Source organism: Antechinus flavipes, chromosome 5 (genome assembly GCF_016432865.1).
Source record: "Antechinus flavipes isolate AdamAnt ecotype Samford, QLD, Australia chromosome 5, AdamAnt_v2, whole genome shotgun sequence".
In the NCBI taxonomy this organism is placed as follows: domain Eukaryota; kingdom Metazoa; phylum Chordata; class Mammalia; order Dasyuromorphia; family Dasyuridae; genus Antechinus; species Antechinus flavipes.
Genome location: NC_067402.1, coordinates 183,293,716 through 183,321,255, shown reverse-complemented (window position 1 = coordinate 183,321,255; position 27,540 = coordinate 183,293,716). Strand labels below are relative to the sequence as shown.

Genomic DNA, 27,540 nt, shown 5'->3' with positions numbered 1-27,540 from the left:
CAGACCCTTCTAAAGCAGCTGGTCAGCAAGATGTACTATTGGGGCAGTTTATCCCCTACTCTTCAGATTTCCTAGGCCATCTAGGTCCCATGAAGTAGGCAGGCAGTAAGAATCAATAGTAAAGCAAGTTCTCTAACTCTTTCCTTTTCCTCCTCCCCTGAGCCCCCGAGCCACATAGGGAGCTGTGTGAGAAAAACTACATAACTGTCCAGCCCAGTTGGATAAGTTGGGAGTCATCAAATATTATCTTTGTGGCAAAACAGAAAATTTTCTTGTCTATTGCATCCCAAGTGATCTAGGTCTTATCTTCTGCTCTAGTGCATCAGCCTTCTTTATATATTCTTTCAATCCATATCCTTTTCAAATATGTTTATTCACGAATTTCCCATGCAAACATTAGTCTCTAGGTGGCTCCATTTTCTTCCCATCAGGAACATTTTTACTTGTCTTTTCATAATTTCATTCTTGAGAACTTTCCATTTCTCTTGAATTTGTTTCCCCAAGGAACTCTAAGATGAAATGATCACTTGCTCCTAAAGTTCCTTTCATATCTTTTTTTAGCAATTGATATTACTCAATCAGAATCAAGTTCAGACTAATGGTTCTGACACTTCTATCTTTTGAAGGATAAAAACCCATTCAGGCAAGATATAAATTTATCAACTGTTTTGAATTTGCCAGAGAAAACATGTCAGTAGAGGGTCCTTGTGTCATTAGAGAATTATAATTCCCTTCCAGATTTGGAATTGGGTTTCTCAAATTCTTTATATATTTTCCCCTTTTCCTTCATGTAATTCCATGTAACAATATTGCTCTTAATTCTATCCATCTTGATCCTCACTAAGTTTTTCTCCTTTGGTTTCTATATATGCTTATGTGAGTATACATTCTGAGACCATTTTTATCCTTGAAACAATTCTGAGAGTTCATAAACTTGGTTTAGAATGTGTTTGTTAAATTTACAGATTTTGACTTTTTCCTTTTTAGGTATTACCACAGCAGCTGTTTGTGTTTATCCTGCTCGTGTGCGTGATGCTGTACAAGCCCTGAAAGATGCAGGTTGTGACATTCCAGTGGCTTCAGGTGTGATATAAAAATATCTGATGTGCAAAACTTAGATACAGCTATATAGTTATAGTGAAGGCAGTGTAGAATAATGGTTAGAAGACTGGCTGGTCTTAGAATAAGAAGACCCAGATGTAAATCCTTCCTCTGACACATATTATATATCTGACCACAGAAAAGTCACATAAAGTCTTATTGCAATGGACAACTCTCTAGAATTATAAGTTGAGTTAATAATCCATATCAATAGAAATAGGTTCCATGGTTAGAGTTCCTCATTGATAAAATCAGAAGTCTTCATCCTTCCTTCTACCCACAAGGCAAACTATGGATACTATTATTTGCCTGGTATGTTCAAAGTTGTGTTAATGCAGTGTGACATACCATTTGTTATATGGGTTGTATTGTATAGAAAAAATCTTGAAGATGTGTATCAGCTTTTTGTGTAATTGAAAGAAAAGTCCGAATTGTTAAGTTTGAATTCTATATGATGCTAGACTTCAGTTGAGCCTATTCTGTGAGATGTTATCACAATATCAGTAATTTGTTGTATTTGTATAGTACTGCCTTTTCCTCAAGGGGTCCCAAGGCACCCTACAATTAAGGGCTCATTTCTCTTTTTGTTATATACCCTTGTGCAGCTGAATTTCTTGGAAGCCTGACTCAGGCCTCTTCATTCAGCTCAACTTCTTTAGAAGCTAGTGCAAAGTAAGAAATAAGCTACCCATTGAAAAATTCTTCCCTTTCTTCATGGAAAAAGTACACTTTCCTCAAAGGCAGCAAGCCAATGTTATTTAATGCTTTGAAGTAAACACCATGAATTAACTTTGAAAGTAGTCAAAATACAGGAGAACTAAAAATGCACAGAAGTTCCCAGGTTCCCTCATCACCCCATTCCCCAATTTATTTGAATTTTTACATGTTCTCTGTATTTTTGCAACACACCGTTTTTTGATGTATATATTAGAGGCACTTTGTATCTTCCCACATAGCTGCATTTATTCACATATTCTTCTTTTTTATTTCCTATTCCTTCTACAATTTTGAGTCAGTATGTGATTCATTTCTTTTTTCGTGCATAATTTCTTTCTCCTTTGCATCTTGTATCTGCTTGGCAGGCTGCTGTGATTATTAGCTGCAGCAGTGGTACCAGCATTATGAAAAGTTTCATAAGAGGAAGTTGAAGAGGTGTAAAGCAGGAAATATAGTCATACAAGATTGGTCAACTTGACCCAGGATAAGAGCCCAAATTATTGACTATAGATTGCAATAATTCAAATTTACTTCAAGGACTAAATGAATATGAAATTTTGAAAAATTTTATCCCTAGGATGATAGTTTAGCCATGTTCTTCATTTTCTTCTGCCAATTTTAGTTGTAAAATTTCAGATAGATCTGTTAACTTTTTTGTTTGTTTTCCTTTAATAGTGGCTACTGGCTTTCCAGCTGGGCAGACTCATTTGAAAACTCGATTGGATGAGATAACATTGGCTGTTGAAGATGGTGCTAAAGAAATTGATGTGGTAATTAATAGATCTCTGGTGCTCACTGGTCAGTGGAAAGGTATGTGTTCATGTCTAAGTTAAGAGTCACAAATTTGCCTCTTTGACTTAGAAAATCAATATGGTAGCACAGGACAAATAATGAGAATTTCTAGGTTTTATCCTTGTCTTTATCATCTAGTACAAATCACTGGACTTCTCTCTGTGAGTTTGCTCATCTTTAAAATGGGAATAATAATCCCTCCCTACCTCATATAGTTGTAAAAACTAAATTTTATCAAATATGTGAATATATTTTAAAAAATTATTTAAATGATCTAAATCTGTTTAAAATGATCACTTTATGCTTAAAGACAGACTCTAGCTGCAAATGTTATCTGAGAGTGTAGTATTTTTTTAAATTAATTTATTTCTACAGAAAGATATTTTCCAAATCCATATGTCCCAAAAGTCTTAGTGAGGTTTTAAGCTTTAATAGGTTAAAGCTTAAAATTGCACTGCAGCTTTTGGCACATCCTCTATATCCCTTCCCTGCCTCTACTCTTGAGAACCATTATTTTTAATAAACAGTAGTTAAAAAGAAAAAAGTGCACAAAATCAACCAATATGCCAACTGACTGAATAATTGTTTGCTGACTGACTGACTATGCAATATTTCACACCTATAGTCCCTCATCTATACAAAGAAAGGAAAACAGTCAACCTTTATTATAACCACATAGTTTTGGTTCTGCTTATTATACTCTGCACCAATTCATATCTTCCCATATTTCTCTAACTTTTTCATGTTCATTGTTTCTTATGATGAAAAATACTAATTTACAACATTTTACTTAGCAATTTCTTAATTAGCAATTCTCAGTTTTCTCAATCTATTTTGTTTTACATTCTTTGCTATTACAAAAAGTACTGTCTAAAAACATTTTGTTGGATATGAGATGGGATGCCACGTGGAGGGGGGGAGGGAAATGATTTATTTATTTATTTAGGAAGAGACTCAGATCAAATTAATATAAACAAAACTAATCATAGGATATAAGTAATTATTTAAAAGAGGAATAAGAATCAATTTTTAAAAATGCAAATCTGAAGTTATACTTTTTATATATAAATGGATTAAATTCGCTAATAAAAAGACAGATATCAGAATGGATCAGAAACAAAATCCAACAGTTTGTTATTTGTTAAAAATTTTAAAAGAATAAAAATAAAACAGACACGGGATGAGGAATTTTAATAAAATTTAATATGTACTTGGTATTCTAAAGAAAACAGGATTTGTGATTATGCTATCAGGCAAGACAAAAAAATAAAAATAAAAATTGTATTATCAGAGGAGATAAATAGAAAGATTATATTGTGCTTAAAAGCAAGAGAAAATGAACCAGTTGCATTATGAAATGTATGTACCAAATGATAAATAAGGGAAAAAGCTAACTGAAGTGCAAAATAAGAGGAGCACAATTCAGTTATTATAGGAGACTTCAATGTTATTTCAAAGCTATATAAATCTATCTGAAAGTTAACATATAATATGTATGTGTATATATATATATATTCGTGTATATGTATGTATTTATGTATATATATTTATAATGGAACAAAGTGAAAAGTTTGATTTGGAAAACTTGTGACTCTCTCTGAATGAAATCACCAAAAAAATACACATTTCTCAGAACCCCAGATGCCACAGTAAAAATGGAATAGAGAAATTATCCATAAGTATAAAGAGGGAAATATTAAATACATTCTTTATAGAGCACAATACAGTTAAACATAATCATTAATATAAGGTAAAAAAAAAAGATTCATACTTAGAAACTAATGAACAAATATCTGAATAATAAATGAATGAAAGAACAAATGGTAGAAACAATAACTTTGTAAAAGAGAGTGATCACAATGAGGCAATGTATAAAAAAGTTTTGTGATACAAAAAAAAAGATTTTGTGATTATATACTTAAGACTATTTTAGTCTTCAGAAGACAAATTTCCTCCGGAAACACATACTGACAAAATGTTTTTTAATTTAGAAAGGCACTGTTAAGCACAGCATTACCACAAAAGAGTAAAGTTTTCGAACTGGGGAGAAAAAGACAAAATTAAGAAATGATAAATCTAAAAGTTGTTTGATAAAAAGGACTAAAAAATATAAACCTTTAGCTAACCTAATTTTTTTAAGTAGAAAAAGCAAATTGTTAAATTCAAGAAAAGCATAATATTCCCAGTGAACAGAGAAGAAATAGAAACAATTTCCATAAACTGTTATAGTTATTTGGTAAGTATAACTGGCATAAAAGAAATGGATGATAATATAGAGAGAGACATAAAATTCCTGAACAAAACAAGAAGTTGTCATTTTAAACAATTCCATCTCAGAAAATGAAAGTGAATAAACCATAAATAATCTAAGACATAAATAAGGTAAAGCATCAGAAGGCAGGGGAGGGAGGTAGAGGATTCCTGATCTGGACAGATTTACAAATGAATTCTATGAAATATTTCAAAAGGAATGCTATATCTGACATTCTAAATAGTTTTAAAAAAAGAGATCACTCTATACAACTCTTTTAATGAGACAAATGTGGTCCTAATGCCTAAACCAGGGAAAAATAAAACAGAGAATGAGAAATTTAGAACTAATGTATAAATGGTGTAAAAATTTTATTTAACACCTAAAGGACTGAAGGTAGGTATCAATATAATTATTCATTATGACTGTTGGATTTATACCAGCATTGAAAGTAGTTGAATGTTAGAAAAATAGTATAGTTAATCATAATAAAAACATATAATTATATAAATAGATAAAAAATGATCAAAATATAGTATTTATCTTGAAAAGCATAGAAATGAAAAGACCTTTTAAAATATTATATATAATATATTTTGAAAATCAAAGATAACATTATTTGATGAGGAGAAATACTAAAAACTTTCCCAACAGCAAGAATGCTTTCTTTCCACATTATTATTTGACAAACTTTTAAGACTGTTAACATTAGCAAAAGAGAAAGAATTGTATACCTTTTGGCAAAGAGGAGATACAATTTTATTAAAATGAACATCACATGATGGTTAACTTAGAAAAACTTAGAGACAGAAAAGAAATTATTTGTGTTGATATTTTAATTATTAGTAAATTAAGGAATTAATATTAATTAAGCAATTCTCTTTGATAAATATAGGACAAAAATAAATCCACATTTTCATTGTTTCTATATATAGTAATAAACTTGGGGGAAAAGATAAAAAATGAAATCCCATTTCAAATATAAAGTGCTCAAAATATCTAAGATTTACCTATCAAAGAGACCCTTGAAATTACAATTATAAACTCCTCTTTTTAAAAAAAAGTAAGTGAAGAAAAATAAATAATGCAATATTTTAGTTATTGCCAGTCATTTTACTATGCTAATATAAGGAAAATTACCAGGTTACCAACATTGATTTACACATTTAATCCTATTTCAATTAAATTCCAAAGGTTTGCTAATTGAAATGGACAAAAAACAAAGCAGTTATGAGAGAAATACTGAGAGAGTTAGTCATAGAGAAGGTTCAAGCTAAATATGTTTTTCATGTCCTTTTCAAAAGGACACAGAAAGTTCTCAAACTCTGGTTGTGTGGGTAGAAAGAAAAGTTTGTCTTGGTTCACATCAACAAGCAAATTAAGGAACACCTATGTGCCAAATACTGTGCTAAATACTGGAATCATCACAAAAGGTAAAAAATCTCTTTCAAGGAGCTCACAGTTTAGGGGAAACAATTATACTCAGGATATAATAAGGTAGAGATAATCTCACAGGGACAACACAAACATTAAGAAGTATCATCAAAAGGTTTTTGCAAAAGGTGGGATTTTAGTAGAGATCTGAAGGAAGCCTGGGAAGCTAAGGGCCAGTTATGAGAAAAGTAAGCATTCCAGGTATAGGGGACAGCCAGTGAAAATACCCAAAGTCAGGAGAAGGAGTTATTTATGATATAAACAGCAAAGTGTGTCACTGTATTGTAGAATGCATGGAGAAGATGGGGAATAAGATGTTAAAAGATTGGAGAAATAGGAAGGTATCAAATTGTAAAGGGCTTTGAAAGTAAAAGAGGATTTTATGTTTAATCCTAGAGGTGATGGGAGGCCATTAGTGTTTATTGAATTGGACCAGAGTGGAGAATGTAGCATGGTCAAACCTGAAGTTCAAACAGATTACTTTGATAGTTGAGGATAGACTGGAGTGAAGAGAGACTTGAAATAGAGAGACCAATCAGAAGATAATCTGGTAATGAGTTAATGATGACCTGAATGAAAGTGATTGTATTGTGAGAGGAGAGGAGATATATCCGTGAATTGTTACAAAGGTAAAATCAGTTGTTGCTTTTTAGTTTATTTAGTTATTATTCTTTGTGATTTGGGGTTTTCCTGGCAAAGATACTGGAATGGTTTGCCATTTTCTTCTCTAGCTCATTTTAATAAATAAAAAAATTGAAGCAAACAGAATTAAGTGACTTGCCCAGGGTCATATAGCTAATAAGTGTCTGAGGATAGATTTAAACTCAGAAAGATGACCTGACTCCATGCTCAGTATTCCATCGGCTGTACCATGTAGCTGCTCAAATAAGTCTTCACAACACATTGGATATGGAAGTTGAAAGAAAGTGAGTTGAGGATGATATCTAGGATTTGAGCCTGGTTAGTTGGAAATAAAATGGTCCAAAAGCAATAAGAAAGTTAGCAAGAGAGGAGGTTTTGGGGAGAAAGAAGACATCTACAATTATCAAGTGTGACCTTGATGAAGAGCCAACAAAGGACACTTGGGGAGAAAACAGTTGGGGAGAACACACAGAAGAGCAGTTACGAAAATCTGTAGCGGAGGAGAGGGAATCACAAAAAGACAATGACGCATCAAAAACTGGAGAGAGATCAAGTGATTTACACATATCTCTTTTGATCACAACTTAATGAGATAAGAACAATTATTATTATTCCTATTTCACAGTTAAGGAAATAAATAGACAGAGATTAAGGGATTTGAGATTACACAGCTAGAAATTTTCTGAATTGATCATCCTGGCTCCAAAATTGAATACCTAACATGAAGTGTTCTAGTAATCTCATGTGGTGGATATAGAAACTTGAAGTTTAAAGAAATGAAATTGCTTGCTCAATAGAACTACTTAATGGTAAAAGCAGTAGGAGCTTTTCTCTTAGCATTCAAATTTTGTGGTTATATCATCTTGCTTCCTGAGAAGTAAGCAGCAAGAGAGTCCTAATTTGCGTTCTTGAAAACAGTTTTCCATTTTGCCAAAACTTTTTTTTTTTTTTTTTTTGCTGGGACTGTTTGGGTTAAGAGACTTGCTCAGGGTCACACAGCTAGGGAGTGTTAATTGTCTGAGACCAGATTTGAACTCAGGTTCTCCTGACTTCAGGATTGGTGCTCTTTCTACTGTATCACTTAGCTGCCCCCAAACTATTCTTTAAGATGTGATTTTCTTCAGATAATATCTTTGTTTCTTTTCCAGAGCTCTCATTTCCTTTCCCCATTTTTCTTCTAACTCTCTTTTAAGATCCTTTTTGAATTCTTCCAAGAAAGTCTTGTGAGATGGAGACCAATTTATATCACTCTTTGAGACTTCATTTGGAGATATTTTGCTTCTAAAAGACACTAATGTCCTCAGGGTTTGAGGTCTATCCTTTTCTGCCTCCATAAAAGGTATGGTCAGAGTTCACTTTTCTTTTTTGCTCATTTTTAAAGGTTGATGTCTGCTCTTAGGGCAAAGGGGAGATTGTTTTAAGCTTCCTCTACAGGCTACAGCGGCTTCATGCTGTCTTGGAGCTAGTATTGCTGGCTTCCAGCTGGTGCTGGGTGAGCATGGATAAGTCCTGTGTTATGCTGGGGTTCAGGGGCTCAATGTTTGCCTTCTGTAGTTGCATTGGAAGTCTCATAGCTAATCTGCTGATCCACTGGCTTCTGAACTAGGAGAGAGTAGCAAATACTACTGTATGTTGGCTACAAGTCTCCCACTAGACTTCCCCAGCATGCAGAAGCCTCCCTGCCCTGGGTCTCCCTACACTGTATTGTGCCATACTTGTGTTGTCCTGCGAACTCCCCCACCCCCACCCCTTTCTTCCCACTGCCCAATTGAGACAGACATTTCCTGAAGTTCTTCCAAAATATCTTCTGCTGGAAATTTGCTACAATCCAAAAATCCATTCAGAGGCTTGATCTGGTGCTGATCTGAAGGAAGTCAGGGAGAGCTTAAAGACCTATATATTCTCCACAATCTTGTCTCCTCCATCTTGGCTCCATCCCTTGGAAACAGCTTTGGAACATGAAAAAAATCTTTTTCTCTATTGTAGTCACTGTCTAATCTTTATTTATTTATTTTGCCACTTGGTAGAATTCTGTGAAATGCTGCTGTTGCTGTTTACAAGAAAGGTGGAAAATCATGAATCAGATAGGTACTGAGAGTAACAGAAAAAGAAACTGAAATAACAAATAAACAGTCAGCAACAGATAAAATACAGATGGTTTTTCTGGGGCCAATGATTGAGCAAGTTGTCAAAATTGGAAGTGGAAAAAATTGGGAAGTATTTTATGGCTAAGATGGGAATCAGACTTTTAGGCAAATTAAGAGTTTTAGAGTTGAAAGAGATTAAGATTGTTTAGTCCAAATCTTGCTTATAGCACATATTTCTTCAATTGAAGAAATGATTCTAATGATTGAGAACTCACTATCTAACAGAATATTCTGCTTTTGGATAACTATTTCCATTTGCTGAGGAAAAAAATCTGCCTTCCTATGCTTATACCCATTGATTCTAATATTTCTCTCCTTGATCTAGAAAAGAAAACAGTAATTATTATCATTATCACGATCACTCCAAATTTGAATATATATGTGTTTTTGAGTTTGTATTATAGAATAACAATTTTGAGCTTAAAAGACTTCATGAATTTATTATAATTGAAAATAAAACTCTAGAACAGCAGGAAATATTAGGGGAGGGAAAGAAAAGGAATTAAAATTAAATTGAATCAAAAGGTATAACATAGCTAGTATAGTCTTATTTTTTTTTCCTCTTGAAACCACTCACAAACCTATCAAGTTGCCTACTTTTATGAAATTTTCATGCATTCTAGGTGAAGTGGTGTTTTGCATGTGTGAATCTACAGTTTTTCCCAGCAGTCTTTTACTACTTTTAAGCATAAAGCATTATTCATTCAAGGAAAGTACTATCTGTCCAGCAGTTTCTTTCACTATAATTAAGAGAGAAATTCTTTGTTTTGTTCTTATCAATTTGTCTTGATTTTTAAGGATGTAGAATTATTAATATCATGCATATATTTTGGAAAATGCATTTCCCTTTTTCTTTTTGGTGTTCCTAAAAACCAGAGTTCAAATTTGACTGTTAAAATATACATATATTTTATTCACCCTTGAGATTTGTTTGCTACTACAACAGATTATAATAGGTCATTGTGGAATTGGTGCTAAAATAGCCTGTCATTTTGGTAATATGCTATGGTTGTTACAACTCAATTTTAAAGGGATTACAAAGGTTTCACCTTTGCCCTGAGTTTATTATGCAGACTAAATGACAAGGTGTTGACAGATAGAAACAAATACAAATTCTCTGCCTGTTTAACCACTTAACTTGAAAGAATCATTTCAATACATTGTTTTGATCTATTCGGAATGTCTTAGCAAAATCATTTTTTAGAAAGAACCTGACTGGTATTTCATTGGAATAGGGAACTTCCAATGAATAGATTCCTTAATAATAAGATCAGCAACTGACCAAAAGTTTATAATCTTGGAGAGTTGCCTGCGGACACTGAGAAGTTAAATATCTTCCCTGAGTCCCATGGTCAGTAGGTATCAAAGGCCAGGTTTGAATCAGTCTTTTTGACTTAAGACCAAATATGTCTCTAGAATGCTATATTATCTCTCATGAAGTCATATAATAGATAAATCTACAGGAGCATACTATAAATTAATATTTATTTTAGAAGGACTTCATGTCTATCTGATAAGTTCTTTTGGTTAATTATTATATAGAAACTTCAGTCAAAGGATTAATGGACCAGAATTTAAAAAAAAAAAAAAAAAAAAAGGAGAGAAGCTACAGTGCACATAAGTTGGAAATAAACTTATTAATGCATAGCATGATAAATTGAGAACTCAGAAGCACCGGAGATCATTATTGTACTTTATAGATGGAGAAACTGAATTCGAGAACAGTTTAAATGGTTTGCCCAAAGTTACACAGCTTGTTAGTGGAAAAGTTAGTCTAAATTTACTTTTGGGATGTAATTATCCTAATTATTGGATAAAAACATCCAAAATCTGCCAACAGGTTAAGTGGCTTATGATATATTTAACATACCAATATACAGGTTTACCAATGATACTGATAAGGTCTAGATTTGGGGTACCCAAATGAAATTAGGGTTTAATTGAGGTCTAGTAGCAGGTTCGGGGTGCACGGAGTCAAATAGAGCTCCCCTGCAACCCCTTTGGAGTCAGTGCAAGGATACAGAGTTAAATGATGTCTAGTTGCAGCACAACAATCCCCTGTAAAGGAATTTATAGACCCAAAAACCTAGATTGATAAAAGAGGTTTATTATGGGGTTTGGAAGTAAGGTTAAAGTCTAGTTAAGGAAATAGGTGAAGGTAGAGATAAGAAGGGCACCAGACACAGGATTCCAGTGGGCAGAATCGTTGGTGCCAGGCATGGTGCTACCATGTTTCCACCCTCTGCAAAGAAAAGGCTCCAGCTTGGCTCTTTTATAATGAGAGATTTGGCTAAAGGGGCCTGTGGGTGGGGTCCCAAGTTGGGTTTCCCTGCTGGGTTTCAGCTAGGGCTAGAATTTTCTTGATGGAGGTTGGGAAACCTGAACAGATCATTAGAATGGGGACTGGGACAGCCCAAGTTGACTCAGATCCAATGGGGACTGGGAGAGCCTGGGATCTCCTATTGGAATTCAAAGGGATGCTTTTGACCAGGATTTGTGAATCAAAGGTCCTAGCTTCTTGAATTGATAATGTATCAGCCATGGGGGGGGGGGGGGAGGGAGGGAGAGAGGGGAAAAAACGAAACATAAGTGATTGCAAGGGATAATGCTGTATAAAAATTATGCTGGCATGGATTCTGTCAATACAAAGTTATTATTAAATAAAATTAAATTTTCAAAAAAAAAAAAAAGATAATGTATCAGCCAGGGTTGGGTTGGGTTGGGAATCAGAAAGGAATAAATGAATCTGATGGGACCAGTTTCTTAAAGGGACCGCAACCCGCATCAATACTATTCTTGTCTTTAGAGTTGCAAATAAGTGTACCTGTGCAGCCATAGAGATGGATATTGCTTGAATTCTTTGTCTTTTAATTACTGAGAACAATTTTGAGTCCTGACAATGCTAAAATCTTTCTCCCCCATGATTATTAGTTGATATCAACCCATTAGTCAGACAATATTCAAAAATAGTTATTTATTATAGTACTATTACACTGGTCACAAGCCTGTGACATACTCTCCCACAAGTACATAAGAAGTTCAGGGAACAATGGGTTCAAGTTTGGAGAGCACAAGCGGCAAAGTGTTACTTCACAGCCCTTGGAAGTCCTGTCTCAAGATGTTTTCCTTAGACATTGGGGAGATTTTCTACTGGGTTCTTTATTGTTTTCTTCATCTTGTCTACCCTACCCTTGGCTCTCAATGTAGTCACTTCTGAGAGCTGTTCTGGGGACACTGCTAGGGTGCTAATAGTAACAAACATTATTCAGAACTTTTGACTCTCACAAGGTCTTCCTCTGACCAAAGCATGGAGAGATCAAGACCCAGCCTGAAATTCCCCCTACCTCCTCCAAGCTGGTTCTTCTCAGGGCTTTGGTGGGAATGCCTTTTTCTGCCTAATCATTCACTCTCAAATTTATCACTTCAGAAACTGGCCCACAGGGCATGACTAGGTTTTTCCTCAGCCATTCTCAGTATATTTCCTATACAGTGCCACTAAAGTTTATACAATTTTTTCAAGGATTTTTCAAACCTAGTCTAAAGTCTTTGATTGATTGAGATGTGTTCTCATCTAGTTGAGTATCTGGGTAGGGTATGCAAAGGGAAGTAAGCAGAACCAGGAGAACAATATATACAATGTGTATATTGTATCATGAATATCTCTTTCCTTTTAGTGGGGAGGAGAGGAAAAGGATTACAGATGTAGAATTTGGCATATACCATAAGATGAGGTTGATATGTTGGTTGTTTTTTGTTTTTAGTTTTGTTTTTTTCTTCCATGAGAAGGCTTAGTGGGAGTAGTGAGGCAATGTAGAAATCCAGTCCAAACCAAAAAAGAAAAAAAAAAAAAAAACCTGGTTCAAAAGGTGAAAGGAAAAAAAAAAAAAAAACAAGCCAATAAACAACAGCAGCAATGAAAGTGGAAATATATGCTTTGATCTACAGTCTCCATAGTTGTCTCTCTGGATGCAGATGGCTCCTTCTATCACAAGTCTATCGGAACTGCCTTGAATCACCTCATTATTGAAAAGAACCAAGTCCATCAGTTCATCATCACAAAATTTTATTGTTGCTGTGTACAATGTTCTCTTGGTTCTACTCATTTTGCTTAGCATCAGTTCGTGTAAGTCTTTCAACTTTTCTGAAATCAACTTGCTCATCATTTCTTATAGAACAATACCATTCCTTTATTCAGCCATTCCCCAACTTATGAGCATTCACTCAATTTCCCGTTTCTTACCACTACAAAAAGGGCTGCTGCAAACATTTTTGCACATATAGGTCCTTTTCCTTCCTTTATGATATCTTTGGGTTACAAGCCCAGTAGAAATACTGCATAATTAAAGGCTATGCACAGTTTGATAAGCCTTTGGGCATAGTTCCAAATTGCTCTCCAGAATGGTTGGATTATGATTATTGTGATGCATAGTATAAAATGCTGATCAAAATGTATTTTCTGCCAAATTTTCCACTGATTTTTACTGAATAAGAAGTCTTTCCTTCAGTAGTTGGTGTTCTTGGGTTTACTGAATCTTGGGCTTTTTTGATTATGTCTAACTTTTTAGGTCATTTGTAACACATCCCCTTTCTATTTAAAAAAAAATTCTTTAGGCATTAAAAAAATCCATTTATTCTGCTTCACGTTATGGGACTGGATCTGTTATCTTATCCCCTTTGCCTTCTATGAAATTTACATTCTTAGTAAATTACCTAGAGTGGTACCTAGAGATTAAGTTATTTGTCCAGGATCACACAGCCAGGACTGTTTTAGCCACAGGACATAAGCTAAGGTCTCTGATGCTCTGCCAACTACTTGAATACAACCATTATGTCTCCTCTCTGTTCTCTCTCTCTCTCTCTCTCTCTCTCTCTCTCTCTCTCTCTCTCTCTTTCTCTCTCTCTCTTTCTCTCTCTCTCTTTCTCTCTTTCTGCTGAGACACTTGGGGTTAAGTGACTTGCCCAGGGTCACACAGCTAGGAAGTGTTAAGTATCTGAGGTCAGATTTGAACTCAGGTCCTCCTGACTTCAGGGCTGGTGCTCTATCTACTATCTAGATAGCACACGTAGCTGCCCCGACCTTGTTTTCTCAAATGAGATCAATATTTGTAATATATAAACACAGTGATTGGTACTTGTTAAGTGCTTAATAAATGCTTGTTCTTCTCTTTCTCCCTTCTTTTCTCTAAACTAAATCACCACAGTTTCATCAACTACTATTAATATGGAATGCCCCCCAAAGCTGTTCATCATCCTATTTGCTATTCTTCAAATTCTTTCCACCTTATCAATGTTTTTCCTAAAATGCAGCATCTAGAGCTGAATATATTACTCTTGTAGTCTGATCTTAAGACTAGAGCAGAACAGTTCTCTTCATAATTCTGGTCACCGTGCTATTTCTAGTCAGAAGTCTAAGGAGTCAGTCAGTCACTCAATTGCCAGATATTGTGCTGGGAGCTGAGAATACAAAGAAAAAAGCAAAAATCAGTCTCTACCCATAAGGAGCTTAGATTAAAAAAAAAAATAGTCTTATCACATTGCTGATTACTGTTGAGATTTAAATCACCTACAACTCCCTAGTGCCTTCTAAAGAAACAACTATCTTGCCATCTCTCCCTTATGTATACCTATGAAGCTGATAATTTTGAACCCAAGTAAAGACTTTATAATTCTCTTAAATTTTAGCTTGAAAGAGACCATGATTTTGTAGATAGAGGATTACCCTAGGATCAGAAATATCCAGTTATTATCCTATCTTTGAAACATAAAAACTCTGTAACAATTTACTAGAATCTGTTTAACCACTCACTGTCTTGGGTGACTCTACTAAGACTTTTAAATTATTAGTTTTTAATATACTTAGGTGAAAGGAGTTCTCACCCTTGGAATCCCTTACAATAACAAAATCAAAACTCAAATAAAAAAATTAAGAAATAGATTCAACCCAATATTCCAAGCCAGTAACTTTTTGAGTCCTACCCAACTTCTGATGTTAGTTGGCTCTCCTAAGTTTTCTCTTAGTTTTCATTATTATTGTTAACTAAAAGCATTGTTAGTTCACTTGATGGATAAAACTTTCTGTGTGCCTATTTTTCTCTGGGATGAGGCAGGTAGGAGATACCTATTTGATAAATTTCATAATTAAATATTTAATTAATTAAAATTAATTAATTAAAAATAAACATCAATAATATAATTACCTTAGACTTCTATACCCATTTTCATAAGATCACAGATTTAGAGGTTACTGAAAAATAAAATTTGGGTAACTTTCTTTCTTTCTCTTCTTCCTCTCTTCTTCCCTCCTCTCTATTTTCTACTTTCCCCCTCCCTCCCCTCCCCTCTCTTCCCTCCACATTCCTCCCTTTACCCCTTTCTTCTCCTCTCCTCTCCTCTTTCTGTTTTCCATTTTTCTTTTCCTGTTTCCCTTTCCCCTTTTTCCCTTCCTTCTCTCTTCTTCCTTCCTTCCTCCTTCCTTCCTTCTTTCTTCCCTTTCTCTCTTCCTTTCTGCTTTCCTTTCTGCCTTCCTCTCTCTTTTTTCCTTTCCCTTCTACCCTCCTTTCATTTCTTTCTTTCCTCAGATACTTTCTTCTTTGCCAGTCTCCCATTCTTCCTTTCTTCCCTCATATGCCTGTTTCTCTTTTTCTTTTTTCTGCCTTCTTTCCTTCTCCTTTCCTCTTTTTCATTCCTCCTACCAAGCCTTCTTTCCTTCTCTCCCTCTCTTCTTTCTCTTTCTTTCCTTCCTCCCTCCCCTCCCAACTCCCTTGGCAGAATTAAGCCTTCAGCAAATGAGAAGGGAAGGCATCAGACATTTATGAAGCACTACTGTGTGTCAAGTAGGGGCAGCTAGATGGCACAATGCATGGAATTCTGGACCTGGAGTCAGGAATACTTATCTTTCTGAGTTCAGATCTGTCTTGATACGGCTACTTGATACAATTCTATCAATTGTAGGAATTGAGGAAACTGAGGCAGATAGGGATTAAGTGACTTGCCTATGGTCTCATCACTAATTAGTACCTGAAGCTTGATTTGGTGTGCCACCTCTCCTGCACCAAATCTAGTCTCTACAGGAACTGAGCTTTCCAAACAAAAATACAGTTATTTATGAAATTCCCACGCCAGGAACCACAAGTCACCCACGAAAGGAAACAATCTATCTTTAGTAAAATAAGCTGCAGGTCACCAGTAAACTCTCCTGACTGTGTCTTTAATTAGTGTAGAACCAGCCATACATCCTCTGAGTGAGCTAGCTTATATTTATATGGCACTTTTAAAGCCTGCAGATTGCATCAGGTATCATATCACTTGATCCCCACAGCAACCTTGGGAGGCAAGTGCATGAGGAAACAGATTCAGAGAACTCAAGGGACTACTTCATGATCACATATCAAAAGTTTGAGGCAGGATTTATATTGAAGTCTTCATGACTGGTACTTTTTTCATTATGGACATTCCCTCTCATGGTGCTACCTTTCAATTATAAAATTAGAATCCAAACAAGGATGCTGCTTATAGTAGTCTAAAATGTCATTTATTATTGGACCAGTCAACTGAACCAGTGCACAAAAACAAAAGAATGGGAACTGTCTCTTCAACAACAAATGTTTTTGTCTTTGCAACCTAATGAACAACTTCCAAACTTGGAAAGGTAGTGACTCTTCTTAGTAAGGATGATGGCTTGATGAAGGGTTTGGACTTGGTACAGAAGAAGTAGGGGCATCGTATACCATGCTGGCAGTTCTTAACAAGCTCAGCTTGTCTTTTTCAGTGTCTTCTCTACTGATTTGTGTTTGTATGTGCCCGTTTTCATTCAGTTTCACTGAGAAATGGGATGATTTTTTTACTTTATCTTTGTAAGAAATTGTTCGATCCTAAAAGTCTTATGAGAAGAGGTCACTATTGTAAATTTACTACATTTAGTGACTTTCCCAAAGTCAAAAGGTAGCAATTGACAGAGCCAGGATCTGGATCCAAATTAATTCTTTCTATTATATTATAGGGATTGATAAAAGATATGTGTGTATGTGTGTATATAATACACATACGCTGACACACATACATATATACTATACATAATATTAAAAACATCTATTGTAAGAATTTATTTCTAAGCATCATCTATATCCTAGACATTTCTCAATTTTTTAATATCACTCTAGCTTAATTTTACATTAGGTACATATCTTAAATTATTTATAACCCTTGTGTTGGAATTTCATTTTTATTTGTCAGTCATTGTCAGTAGCTTTCTAATTTATCTTGTTACTGGCGAGATTTTCTTTTCAGGTTGGCAACAAGAGGTGCTTGTGTGCATTTTCTGTAGTAAATTTGAACATCTTGCACTCATTGAAGTTTTATCAAATCTACTGTGTATATCAGAGTGGGTTCCAGTGAATAAACTATGAAGGATTTTCCTGATCATGAAAAATCACCTTTGAATTAATTCATAAAATCATACTCTTTTTAATGAGTAAAAGAACCTTGTCAGTTATTTTTTCCCTGCTTCTTCATTTTACAGATGAAGAAACCAAGGAACAGAGAGTTTATGACTTTTTTAAAAGGTCATACAATTTAATTACAAGCAGGTCTGGAACTAGGCTCTGAGTCTCTTCACTCCTTTTGCAATCCTTTTCCTTTTAGCATGTTTTTCCTATTTTGTTCTCATCTGAAAGATATAGATCAATATCACATTTTTTATGGTCTATAAAAACCCAAATACTTTTTAAAAATTTTTTTTAAATTTTCAGAAGAAACCTAGCTCTTACTCCTATTGCAGGTTGCTTGCTTTTAAGAAAAAAAAAATGATTGTAGAGGTAGATATGAATTCTGTGAGAGCTGTAGGTGTACTTTTTTGGGATAGAGGCAAACTAGTTTAGCCATAAGGTTTTACTCAGTGTCTTGAAAACCTGAGTCCTGATTTCTGTTCTATGGTTGCCCATTGATGAGATCTTGGCCAAGTCATCCACCTTTGTGTGTTTCAGTTTTTACATCTATAAAATAGAAATGATAGCTTATTATGATGTTGAAATAGTGTATATAAGGGAGCTTTTGAAGAATGATGCTTTGAAATTTCAAGGGATTACTCATTCTGTTGAGCAATTACTTTTTATGAAGAATTTTTAGGAATGGGAATCTCTTGAACTTATTACTTCATTTGTAATTTCCTCTACATATACAGTTCAATAGCAATTATAATAAATCTACATCCTGCTTCTCTCCCTTTCCACTAATGTAGAAGAAAATAGGCCATTAGTTTTTCCATCATTTTGCTCATTTATATTGGAAGGAAAGTTACAGTTGAAAATGTTAATGAATATTATGATTTGAGATTGACTAGGTTACATTTCATCCATCTAATCTCTCTGATTGGGATACATTATCCATCTAGTTGCCAAGATACCCATCATTATAATGGCTAGGCAGCGTGCTAAAACACTTGGTGACTGATAATGCTTCTGAAGTTAACTGTTAGTCAATAAATACTTATTGAACTTTCATGGGGCTATATTGGAAATATACTGTATGTGTTCCTTTACTTATTGATCTTTGGGAAATAACTGTTCTCAAGAATCTTGAGAAATTTTTTTGTATTTTATGTTAATGACATTTAATAAACAGAGTCGTGGGTCAAATATTTTAAAGCTTGTGATGAGCAATGTCTTAAAATATAGTAACCATTTGCTCTAGATATTGTCCTAAAGAGCCTTTGTTTCAAGTTCCTTGAAGTCAGGGAACATTTTCTTTCTCACTTCATCACTGTTTATCACAGCGCCTAATACAATGCTGAGCATAGATGAATACTGATAAATGATTGTTGCCTTACTGATTTAGTATCTGAGTTAATCTGAGCTATGTAGTTAAAGGAAGAAATTATATTTTCTAAATAATAAATCTACAGTACTATTCTACAACAAGAAAAAAATCAGAAATTTAATTTAGTTAAGTGTTTTATGTCTCCATTTGAGCAGTGGGTTTTGTTTTATTTTTTTTTTAGATGATGATTTTTAAAAACCCAAATACCAGAGAGCTTTTAATTGAGCCATGAAATACATTCATAGTTATATACTGTTGTGTTTGACGATCTCATTAACTTTAAAAAAAAAAAAAAAAGGAGCCTATTGCAAGAGGCAGTACCCCTCAGTACAGGCAATGATGGGGCTCATCAGAAGACTTTTTGGCCACGAATATCATTACTCTATCTGGAGAATTTTGTTCTCTTTCAGAATTGCATTAGTCAATGGCCATCAGGGCTCAGTCTTCCCCATATATAGCTTATGAAGTACCCTGGCCAACTGACCTCTTAAAGCCTTTGCAGAGGATCTTTCAAGAATATTTCATAGTTTCAAATCAATATTCTATGTCAACTTGTTACCTTTTTTTTTTTTTTTAACTTTTCTTGAAAGCTGAAAAAAAGGACTTTTTGGGGGCTTAAAGCAAAATTTTCTTTTGGCATATAACAGGTATTATTGATTTTGAATAATTAAACATGATAAATGTTTTATTTAAATTTTAAATAAACTCTCTTGTTCTAAACTGCTGGCAAATCATATTGTCAATTGCCTGAGTTTTAACTGCCACATTCTTTCCCCCCAACAGCTCTGTATGATGAGATCTGTCAGTTTCGCAAAGCCTGTGGAGATGCACACCTCAAAACCATTCTGGCAACGGGAGAACTTGGTTCCCTTACTAATGTCTATAGAGCCAGTATGATAGCTATGATGGCAGGTAAGCAATTGTATTTAAATGTTTTTGATTTGTTAAAGCAATCAGGGAGAATGATTTTGATTTCCTTCATGATATCCTATCAAAATCCTCTGAAAGTGCTAATCATTTGAAGTTTATTTAGTTTTCTACTTTTGTAGAAAAGTGCAGTGATCAAAAACTGACTTTATATTTATTGTCCTCCTTGACTGTTGTGACTTCTTTGCTGTGCTATTCATGTACAGTAGATGGTGCTCTTGCTCATGAATTGTGTTGAATGCTGCTCGTTGATTTTGCTTTTCACCAACTTAAACAGGAACTTCATCGCTTCCTTATTCTTTTTTTTTAATTTTACACTTTTAGTATTGCCAAAAAATTTTCACTCTTTGCGATGGCTTATGATTTTTCTTTTAAATGATCTCCAAAAGTTCATCAAGCTATCTCATTTACTTATTCCAACGTGGGCCTGGGTAGTGTTGACAATAGTACTTTCTGTTCTAAATCAGGAGAGTGTAATCTCTGCCCAAAGGACTAAATTTGATCCTTGGGTCAGTTTACTCTGCCCTATTCTACTGTATAGGGAGTAGCTTTTGCAGAATTGGGAATGTGGAAGTTAATTGAGGACTCTGAAAATCTCCAAAGGAAAGGATAGAGGAGTTAAGATTTGAGTAGGGACTTAGAACTAGTGCCCTGCCCTAGGGTTGTAAGGATCAAATTAAATAATATATATGATACCAATTTTGAAGTTCTAAAGCAGGAGAGATATTATAAGGCCCAGTGATTAACATATAGTAGATGCTTGCTACATTTAATTTATTAAGAAATTAAAGTAAGGGCAGCTAGATGGCTCAGTGATTAGAACATTGGATTTGGAATCAGGAGTACCTGATACATTTGATACTTAGTAGCTGTGTGATCCTGGGCAAATTATTTAACTGCTATTGCCTTGCCCAAAAAAAAAAAAAAAAAATCAAGGCAACATGTTATAGTGGGTAAAGTTAATCTTAAAGCCAAGAAGATCTTTAATACTACTATTTAAAACCTTTTATAACCTGGTTCCATTCTACCTTTTTAGTCATCATTACACTCTCTTCCAATTACTCTGTAATAGAGCTTCACTATCCCAGTTATAGTTCTCTGCAAAATATTTCCCTCTTGTGTCCATCTCTTTGTATTGGCTAGAATGCTCTGTGTCCTCACTTCTGCCAGTTTCCCTGGAGTTTTTCCAAGACTGATTCCAAATCCTGCCTTTTGCAGGAGGCCTTTCCTCAGTTTTTCTAGTTACTCATAACTTCTCTCCCCCTTCTGAATTAACTTTCATGCATTTTATATATATATATATATATATCTTATATGTATCTGGTCATTTGCATGTTGCCTTCTCCTTTTCTCCTATATTAGAATGTGGAGTTCTTGAGGATTGGTACTGTTTTTGCCTGTCTTTGATTATACTTTGTATACTTAACTAGATGCCTGGATTATTATAGCAAGTGTTAACAAATATATAATGGCTATGTGATCCTGGACAAACCTGCTAAGTGAGAAATCATTGAGGTAAATTTTGTTTATTGCTCTGCAGCCACACTCCATATCCCACTCATTCAGTTAGAACAAGTCAGTCGGTAATTCTAGATTGAAAGAGTTAGAGTGGAGAGGAGCCTTAGAAATTATGGAACCTAAACTTTCTCATTTTACAGATGAGGAAACTGAGGCACACAGAGTTTAAGTAACCCCCTCTCCCCCAAGTGACATAGCTAGGGTTTGATGTCTTTCCAGACATAGTTCCTCTAATTATCATTATTTTAGAATTGTGGTTTCCAAAGTGGCTGCCCTGCTACTACCACGAAGCCATGACTTAACCTCATAGAGACCATGATCAGCCAATTATATGGTAGAAAGCTGAATCGCAGCTCAAACATCCTTGTCTCCTGGAGGTGTTCTCCAATATAACCACCTTACCTCCTTCACCTAGTAAAGACCAGTTACTATCTCATTTCCCCACTTTTTGTTAGACTCTTAAGGTTATATAAGCTCTTAATCTCTCTCCAACTATACATTGTCATTAAGAAAATCTCTTTTTCTTCTGTTACACCCATCACCCTGGTATATTTATACCTCTATGTCACTCCTGGGGTGTGTGTGTGTGTCTGTATACACACACACACACACACACACACATATTCATAAGCAAATGAAATTTAAAAAAACAAAAAGCGTAACTAAATTAAAAGAAAAAAAAAACAGCAAAGTACTTTTACAATCTATAGTCTTAGTTGTCATAGCAGATATATATACAAAAGAAATGCATAGTGCTGAGAGTAATCGGGAAATACTTCTTATAGGAGGTAGTACTTGTTCTGAACTTTGATTCTAAAAGGAAGAACTGGATATAATTGGTTACATTGATCTACAGTATAATATTTTGTGTGTGTGTGTGTGTGTGAGAGAGAGAGAGAGACAGAAACTGAGACAGACAGAGAGATCAAGCTAATCTGTCATAGTTATCAAATATCTGCAGTCATGTTGTAATATTCACTGCTTCTTTTTCTTTATATCCACTAGCCATTACTTTAAAAATATTTTAAATTTTGTTAGGAATCAGTAAAAACTTAACCATTCTTTAAGTTAAATGTTTTATTCTTCTCCTTTTAAAAAAATAGGAATTTTTTTTCATTAATGCCATACTTTTTCTAATCTTCATGATCTTCTAAACATTATTGATAGTGACCTAAGATATATGTAGTTCATTTGAGCCAGTTAGCTTTCTAACTATGTATAGTATGTTCTCTTTGGCCTAGAATTTCTTGATTTTAACTGTTATGTTCCTGGGAGTTTTCACTTTATAGTTTTCCTTCAGGAGATGATGAGCAGATTCAATCTCATTTTGTCATTCATCTGGTTCTAATAGATCTGGACAATTTTTATTCATGATTTCTTGAAATATAAGTGTGGTTCTTTTTAATCATACATTTTAAGTAGCCTAGTGATTCTTAAATTATTTCTCCTTAACCAGGTCAGTTGTTTTTGAAAGGAGATACTTTTGAATTTTTTCTTCTTTTCTTTTTTCTCTATCTTTTAACTTTGTTTTAACATAGCCTGACAGATGGGGATATTACATTCTGTTTGCTCCATTCTAATTTTCATGGTATTTATACTTGGGTAAAATTTTACACCTCTTGTATTAGGTAATTCACTTTCTAAGACTTTCTGCCAAAATTCTTAATTTATTTTTTAAAAAACATCTTTATTAATGTACTGTGTATAAAGTAATAGCAATGTTGTGGGATGCTCAGCTGTGAATGATTTGCTATTCTCATTGTGACAATGATCCAAAACTGCTCTGGAGGACTTAAGATGAAAAATGTTATCCATACTCAAAAGAACTGCTTGTGTCTGAATATGGATTAAAGCACATTTTTAAAACTTTATTTTTCTTGAGTTTTTTTTTTTGGGGGGGGGAGAAGGGGGAGGCTATTTTTTTTTTTTTTTTGCTATGCTATTTTGCTATTTTTTTTTTATTGAGTTATTTTCTTTTTCCATTTCACAAATCCTACTTTCTTTGTGAATTCTTAACCTTTTCCAATTCATAAATTCTGTTTCCCTGCACTTCTTGGGAGTTTTTTACCTTTTCCAATTCATACTTCAGGAAGTTTGCTCTCTTGCATAGCTTCTCTTTCCTTTCCCCATTTTTCTTCTAGTTCTCTTTTAAGATTTTTAATAGTCTCTTCTAGGAGAGCCTTTTGTGTTGGGGACCAAAAATTGTCTGGAGACTGCTATTAGTCTTCTCGGGGTTGAAAAGCTGCTCTCTTTCAGTATAGAAGCTGTCGATGTCCTTTTGATAATTTTTACTCATTTTGTTAAAGCCTGTAGGGTCTCCCTTCAGAGCTAGGAGGTTACCAGCTTCCTCTGCAGAGCAAGGATAGCTATCCTGCCAACCGGCTACAAAGAGCAGTGAGGTACAGGAGTGCAGCAGTGAAAGTTTTACTACCCCAAGCCAAAGCCTGCCTGGGGCCGTGGTATTAGCAGCTGATCAGTGAGTAGCCCTGCAAGGACTGGAAGTGTCACTGCTGAGAGAAGCAGGGTCGTGCTGTGAAAGTTTTATTGCCCCAGGCCAAGTCCCGCACTGTGCAGATTAGAGGCTGCCCCAGGCTGTGCCCCCCCTGCCTGCAGATTTGTAACTGCCCCAGCAAAAACCCCGAATTGTAGAATGTGGTTGCGGGGCTGTGTTATAGGTCTGCCTGAGTCACTTCTGCTTTTAGGTGGTTATAGCCAGATCTTGTTAGGTTCTGGTGTTTTTTAGAGAGTACCCTCTGTTTTAGGCTTTAATTTCTCTGGTGGTTTACTGCTTTATAATTAAGGCAGAGCAGTTAGCCTATAGCAGAGTCTCTCTATAACTTCTCTAGCCACCCCTACCCCTGGTCTGCTCCAGAAGCTATTCTCTTGCTGCCTGCGCTAGTGTGTTTCTGACCCCTCAGGACAAACCTTTTCTGGCGATCTTCCAGATTATTTTTGGCTGATGAGTTGTTAATCTTCCTGGGTTTTACCAGTCAAGTGCTATTTTTGAGGCTGAATTTAATGTTGGTCGTGAGGGCATGAGAGGAGCTTAGAAAGTCACGTGTGCCTTCTCTTGCTATCTTGGCTCCGCCCCTAGAAAGTTATTTGACTCGGCTTTTATAAGCTAGCTAGAAATCTTTAAAGTTTTAATGACAGGATTGAAGGTTCAATCCCCATCTACCAGGCAGCAGAGGACTGAATATTCTATCCTGCTTGACTTTCAGAGCTGTAATCCAGTTTCAGAGGTAAAGAGATAGAGTTGCAAATCTAGGTGATTTGAACTCAATGAGATCATTTTATGTATGCACGTAATTATTTTTATTTTATTTTTGGTATCAACTTCCTATAATCTTTTTTTTTTTTTTTTTTGTCCTTAGCAGGCTAAAATGGTTTTCCTTGGCAGAGAAAAATAGAAGTAACATAAGAGTTGAAGAATTTTATTTCTATTTTCTTTCAACCAAAAATTTTTACTGTCTTATTCATCCTAAGCTCTAGTGCTATCCCCAACAAAAGTAAAATTCAAAACAAAAACCATATTTGTTATTGTCTTTAGTTTTTCTTAGCAGCTTCAATTCATTCTGAAGGCTTAGTATTCCTAAAATTAATTTCACAAAAAATGAGCTATACTTTTGTATTTATCTTCTGTTAATTTGCCTTTGCTTCCATCTTCTATGAGTTTAAAAAAATCTGTTAGTTATCTGTGAATCCATATCAGTCCCTTTAGAAAACTATTCCCCACTCCCCTTTATCAAAAGTGCCTCTAAGAAATATCTTTAGAATTTATTTCTGAAGACTCCTGATCTAAATGTCCTACCTATATATCCATTCTCTGAAATGTACCTTCCCACAATCTAAGGGGTATATCATATTATTCTCTCCTGCAGTTCAAATAAAGGGTTGTCACTTCCCCTCAAGGTTTCTGTCATTTTCCCCATAGCAATGACTTCTTCCTTGAATAGAGTCTGGGGATGTTCCCTTAAGAGTTACCAAGATAAACTTTTAGTTAATTGAATAAATATATTTGAGAAAAAAAAAAAAACATGAATTTTTTTTCCAGTTTGGAAAGGTAAATTTAGAATTAAAACCTTTTTTTTTTCTTTTATAATTCAAGGAGGGAGGAGTTAGAAACAGTTTTCACTTTGTATGGGTTATATGGATGATATCCCAATTTGTTTTGCTTAAAATGACTCTTATAGCCTGTACTTAAAAAAAAAAAATCACCAACTGGGACATTGATATAAGTTTCCTAACTTAGAATGCTGCTAAATTGGGCAGGGAAAACAGAAGAGACACTGAATAGTCAATGAAATTTGGAAGGGCTTATATCATCTATGTCACATAAGCCTTTTTAATAGAATGCTAGTAGCTTCCATACTGATTTTATGTTAATATTCTAGTGAATAATTAAAACATTCCTGTTTATTTTTTAATAAAAAGGAAAAAAAATACAAATTGTCTCTGGATTTGTAATGTTACTTACCCTTGCTATCGAACAGTTAGGTGGGGCATCTAACTAGGATTTTAAGCAAGAATAAATTATATGCATAATTAAAAAGCAAATTTCCTTTGACTTGTACTTTATTCTTATCTTTCAGTATTCAAAATTATGAGTTTTAGAAAAGAAATTAAAGCTTTTAAAACTTTTCATGTCATTTTTTTCCCCCAGGGACATTTTTTAAATGAAGGGAGGATATATTAAGGAATGATTAGTGATTTTTTTTAAATTGCTGAAAAAATTCTTTAAAGCAAATTTCTCAAATATGTTAATATTTCTGACTATAAGCACACATTTGGGGAAAGTAGAGAGTTCCTTTCATCATTCACTTTTTAACTCATTCTCCCATGAGTGGAGCATTAGCTTTACTTTAATTGAACAATATTTTCTTTTTAACAGTACAATTTTTAAAAAAATTTGTTTCCCCAATAACCAGTGCAGTATTTGACACACAGTAGGGAATAATAAATGGTTATTGATTAATTTTTTCCCCTCCAACTTTTATTTATTTATTTATTTTTCTATTAAGGAGACTTTTGGATCATAGTGGTTGGATCATAGGGAGAATTTTTTTTTTTTCTGTTGAAGACTAATGACCCACAGAAGAGAGACAGACATCTTCAGAGAGAAAAACACAGACACAAATATACATATATCCTCACAGAGACTTTTGTGCAGAAACTTTGATTCTTTTATTTTTCCCTACTAATTGACTTCCCCGCAAAAGCCCATTATTTCATTCTTTATCCTTGTTTATCTTACCTTCCTTCACCAGCCTTAGATCATTCTGAACATTGATCTCCTAAACTATTGTTAATATGTCATACCATGCATTTGACGTGTGTGTAATATTTGTGTGTGTAGAGATTCAGACAGACATATAGGGATGTGTGTGCACACATGTGCCTATTTAAACTAAATTCATTGGCAGTTTTTCTATGTGTCTGCATTGACGTCTGCAGACAACTCTTTTTTATTCTTCATCAGAATTGTTTTTCTGTGTCTTCAAAATTCAACTTGAGAGTTTTCCTTCCCTTCTAAGCTCATTCCTCTTGTAAAATTTTAGTGTATGAAATTTTACCTACCCTTCCTCTTTGTGTTTTGAAATTTATTTTCCTAAAATCCAGGGTACATATTCTAGCCTCAGTGAGTCCTGCTGATCCATCCCATAGATATAAAATACTTCAGTATAGGAAATATTGAACAAAATATCTGTTAATTGCATCCAGAGCATACTGTTGAATCTGTTTATATAGTTATGGGTTAAATTAGAAATTCTGTCAATGAACAGACTTAATAGAATTTTAGTTCTTTGCTTTTCCATAAAGTTTCTTATGAGATAATGATCACTTGTTCATAGGAGTAAGCCTCAGGCTCTAGGAAAAAATTTCAATATAGTCATGACCAAAAGAATTGGCCTTCATTTCCAACTTCCCCAGACCATGATTTGGAAAGTCAGACTTTTTTTCCCCTCCCTTCCTTCCTTCCTTCCTTCCTTCCTTCCTTCCTTCCTTCCTTCCTTCCTTCCTTCCTTCCGTCCTTCCTTCCGTCCTTCCTTCAGTCCTTCCTTCTTTCTTTCTTTCCTTTTTTTGTTTCTATCCTTATCATAATTTTCATAATCATTTATTAATTATTTTATAGCAATATCTATACTCCAAAAGAAAAAAGAACTATCCATAAAATATACATATTCAAATGAAATTTAA

At 34.5% G+C, this 27,540-nt stretch overlaps 1 protein-coding gene across 2 annotated transcripts in view; it reads left to right on the top strand.

Annotated features, from left to right (window-relative positions):
* DERA (deoxyribose-phosphate aldolase) overlaps window positions 1-27,540 on the top strand; it is a 114,271-nt gene that overhangs the window by 41,568 nt on the left and 45,163 nt on the right. For both annotated transcript variants that reach the window (XM_052000230.1, XM_052000231.1), the window contains 3 exons: window positions 988-1,083; window positions 2,494-2,628; window positions 19,681-19,809. In XM_052000230.1, coding sequence (XP_051856190.1) covers window positions 988-1,083; window positions 2,494-2,628; window positions 19,681-19,809 — 360 coding nt within the window. The remainder of the gene's footprint in view (window positions 1-987; window positions 1,084-2,493; window positions 2,629-19,680; window positions 19,810-27,540) is intronic.